Source organism: Nicrophorus vespilloides, unplaced genomic scaffold (genome assembly GCF_001412225.1).
Source record: "Nicrophorus vespilloides isolate i.1.1-1 unplaced genomic scaffold, Nicve_v1.0, whole genome shotgun sequence".
Taxonomy (NCBI): domain Eukaryota; kingdom Metazoa; phylum Arthropoda; class Insecta; order Coleoptera; family Silphidae; genus Nicrophorus; species Nicrophorus vespilloides.
The window spans coordinates 92,393-96,427 of record NW_017099662.1 but is presented as its reverse complement, the minus strand read 5'-3'; the positions used below and the strand labels follow the sequence as shown (position 1 = coordinate 96,427).

Genomic DNA, 4,035 nt, shown 5'->3' with positions numbered 1-4,035 from the left:
CCGTAGCATATTCTGTATGAAACAGGTGCAACCTCGTGAAGGTAAATGCGAAACGGTCTTGAATCAATTCAGAGGCTATGTTTTGCGCTTGAATTGATACCTGGTTATCATCTTCGAGAGAAGTGATATACCTTTTGCACCTGGGATGCGGCCACGTGGAAGCCGCTATCTCGTTTTGATCCACTAGATTTACCATACGCTGGTTTATCTATGGGATTAAAATTAAATGCCATGCATAATGCATAAATAATCTATTTTTTTTCTTCCTTTTTTATATGTATTTCGTTCCTCGATTAGTCCGGTTTCAAACACTATATTTTACTATATACATATTGTATTCAGTATATGGTTTCATATAATTCATAAATCGAAATGTGTATATACAAATGATTGATAACTAAATATACATTCTCGTTATCACTGTACATACAAAAGGCTATACAATTCACATCATGATCACATTTTTTCTTATTTGTCCCTTGCATAGGAAACTTTTTGGATTATATAAAAAAAAGAACATGCGGAATATAATAGATAACGTCTGCAGGAAATGAATGGCCTAACATATTTTCGTAATGCAAAAATCAATGAAGCTTTGACGCGTATACTATCTAAATACGCTTTTGTTTTTTTTTATGAACCTCGATCGTGAAAATATATGAAAAGAAAAGTTAATTTTGTTAGTAAAATGAAACACAAAAGAGCTTTAATTGGTTTTAATATAAGCTTGAGTTAATTAATTTTATATTCTTCAAAGATTGTGCTCGGAATTTACCTAAAATTAATTGAATTTACCTCAAGTCTTAAATTTTTAATATTTTTCTTTCATAAAATATGTTGTGACTATTAAAATGTAGATTAATCTATTATTATTATTTGCAATATTTGTTATATTGTATTATGATGTAAATTGTGTCAATGTATGTCATGAATAATTAATTAATCCAAAACTAGGTAATTATAATAATTATCCGTATTTAATGTTGTTTTAAATTGAGATAGAAAACATAAAATGTTGCTGTGCAAGAAAATCGTATAAATTAGAAGGCATTATGCACAGAAGATTTGTCGCCGACGTGAGGCGTTCAAACTTGCGAGAACAATTACTCTCGAAATATTTTTAGTACCCTCGAGCATGCAAATTAAGTTCTAAGTGTTAAGTGAATACTTTGTTTCGTATTTAAATGCGTCATAAATGTAAGCTTCCATTTCCTGGAAAGTAAGATTTATAAGATGTATACATTTTCAGCATAGCAACAACTCACATAATGCGGCTTCGGTCAGTCCGGATTCATTATAGTACGGTTTATAAAACATACAAAATGTTTTCAATTATAGTACTAATTAATGAAAAAAAAAACATACAAATTAAGGCTAAATAAATGCAAAGTATGCAGAGTGCGTTCTTTCGAGATAATTAAATGTATAGTTGCAGAAATGTAAATGCTGCAGAAAGTATAAATGTTGTTTGTATATTTTGTCGAATTCTGTATTTTAATATTTACATAGCTTTAGTCTACTAGAAATTGAATAGGGAATAAGCATCCCTGCGGCTCGGATTCAGGTTTCAGGATGTAAATGTATTTTACGATAGAAATGTTTGCTTACAATTTTTTGTTTTGTAAATTTCAGATTATACACATATCATTTGATATACCATAATATTTTCATATTCTATCATATTTAATATTGTTTTATTATTATTAATATCCGCTATACTCTTGCTATATAGTAGCTATGCTGCTGGTTGGACTTTTTTTTTGGAATTGAGAATGTAGACGTGACAAATGGAAGTAATCTCGGCACTCTAGCATGGGAAATAGAACCTGCGAGATATAACTTCCAAAGTCATTACAACACAATACAGGCAGAGGCTGTATGATATATCGCACTATAATTGAATTCGAGCTTTTTCACGCAACAATATAACACACACGCATTATTTGCAAAAGTCTTAGGAATAAAAGCATAACAATATGAGCCTTCAAGAAGATGAGAAATCGCGAGGAACGAAAGCTGAGATGAGATATTGCGTCATGAAAAAGATTGTGATTTATAAAAGGTCAAAGGAAAAATGTATACTGTTATTATCCTATATTATTTAGTTATTATTATATAAGACCTAGATTTATTACTTTATCCAATGTTCAATTACAATACTTATTTTCTTTTTTAAATAATATTTAAAATATTAAATTCATTATACATATTGTTAAATCTAATTGTTATATGTTATTTAAACTATTAATGTAACAATTGTCAACTCTTTATTTTATCGATTTCTTACATATGCTTACATTCTTTCGACATATGCAAACAATGAGAAGATCGAGATGAAATACGGTTTCGAGGGGGAATTTTCAACGAATCCAATATATTGGCTGGCAATGTTGGTTTTCGGTGTGCTTTCAAGTTGAAAGACTTTATTGGACGTTTCGCAGGAAAGGAAACAACTTCTCCTTTCTCTTCTTCTTTTTTTTATTTACTTTTCTTCCTTTCGGTGACTCTCTTGTGCAAATAAATCAATAACACGAAATGCTCAATACTTACAATATTTTCAGCATTTCCATTAAACTGTGTATAACTCCATTCATAATTCTGTTTATAAGGATTCCTGTACTCTCATCCCCCCTACTTAATTGATGACATTCTTAATGAACTGATAATCTCCGTCTTTAATCTTTAAATTAATGTTTAGAGCTCTATCAACAAATTTGTTCAGGTCTCATGAAACCTTACTTAAAAAAGACTATATTTCACCACAAACTACTTGTATAATTGTTATTTTATAAATACTGTTAAGAAAGAATTACTTTAATCAAATTCTACTATATATTATATAGTGATGTGGAAAGTGCTTCGAACTAACAGAATTATAATTATTTACTTACCTGCGCCGATAGTGGCTGTATTATTTATTAAAAAAAATAAAATAAAAACAAAAGACGTCAACGAATGGACAACAAAATAAAACAAGGAAGTAGGCCAATTGATAAATTTAATATTGACAAGAGTGTTGAATGTTGTACCCTTTTCACATAGAAAGATAATTAATTATTATATCATTTCATTTAATATATGACTTTTGTTCAATTCACTAACAACAATTAGTAGCTTAGGTAATTACGGCTAAGCCATTCAAGTATATATATATTGTATTATATAATGACATCTATACAAACATTACATAATTACAATCGGTGTAAGTGTGTGTTTGAAATATAATACGGTTTATTATGCATCGAACGAAACGGGACAGAAAATGAAGAACTTCAGGCATGCGTTCTGATTAGAGATGTGGCTGGAAAAACCTCTAGTGAGAATGCAGCTGAAGCAAACGCAGGAAGATAGATAACTATTATTAAACAGAACACGGAACATAATTCGTACAGAAACACATTTGGATGAACCAAAGAAAAAAGTATCAAAAAATAAGGAAATAAGTATTGTTTTGCTCTCAATTACTTTTTCTTCTTCATATTTATAACTATACATATATTTGTTTTTAGTTATTATCGATCAATAAACCTAAATATATTACACATATGCGTTACATCATTAGAATCGTCGTATTTAGACAGCTAGAAGAAAACAGAAGTAATAATAAGTAAATTAGTTGTAAACATATATAGTGCATTAGATGTTTTCCGTTAATCGTTTTTTTTTTCCATTGATTCGTAGCTTGGTTTCGTCGTCAATTGTTAATTATGGTGGGGGGGGCCGATGGTCGGTCGGTGGTCGGTTATCATTCTTTATCATCTTTATCCCCATTTCTGGAACAAACCCATGCGCTGGCATCTGCAGTTCGATCCCCACAGATTGCAACGGCACGAGCTGTTGTAACAACAATCGTTGGGTCGATGGTCGCAGTTGCCTCCTCTTCTTATGCACGCCCGTCTGAAAAGGTAAATTAAGGAAGAACGTCTGGAAGGAAATTAGAAATCTCTTACGAACACATCAACCGAAAACATTCAACATTGACACACACTGCCAAAAGCAATTCAAGACCTAAAGAAAATATACAACCTTTACTAG

The 4,035-nt window shown here is 30.7% G+C and overlaps 1 protein-coding gene across 2 annotated transcripts in view; it reads right to left on the bottom strand.

The window, feature by feature from the left end:
* Positions 1 to 3,474: 3,474 nt before the first annotated feature.
* Positions 3,475 to 4,035, bottom strand: part of LOC108565102 — a 9,207-nt gene continuing 8,646 nt past the window's right edge. Inside the window, exon 3 of one of the 2 annotated variants that reach the window (XM_017924394.1) lies at positions 3,475 to 3,924. In XM_017924394.1, coding sequence (XP_017779883.1) covers positions 3,762 to 3,924 — 163 coding nt within the window. In that variant the 3' untranslated portion in view covers positions 3,475 to 3,761. The remainder of the gene's footprint in view (positions 3,925 to 4,035) is intronic. The other variant, XM_017924395.1, reaches the window with a different exon arrangement.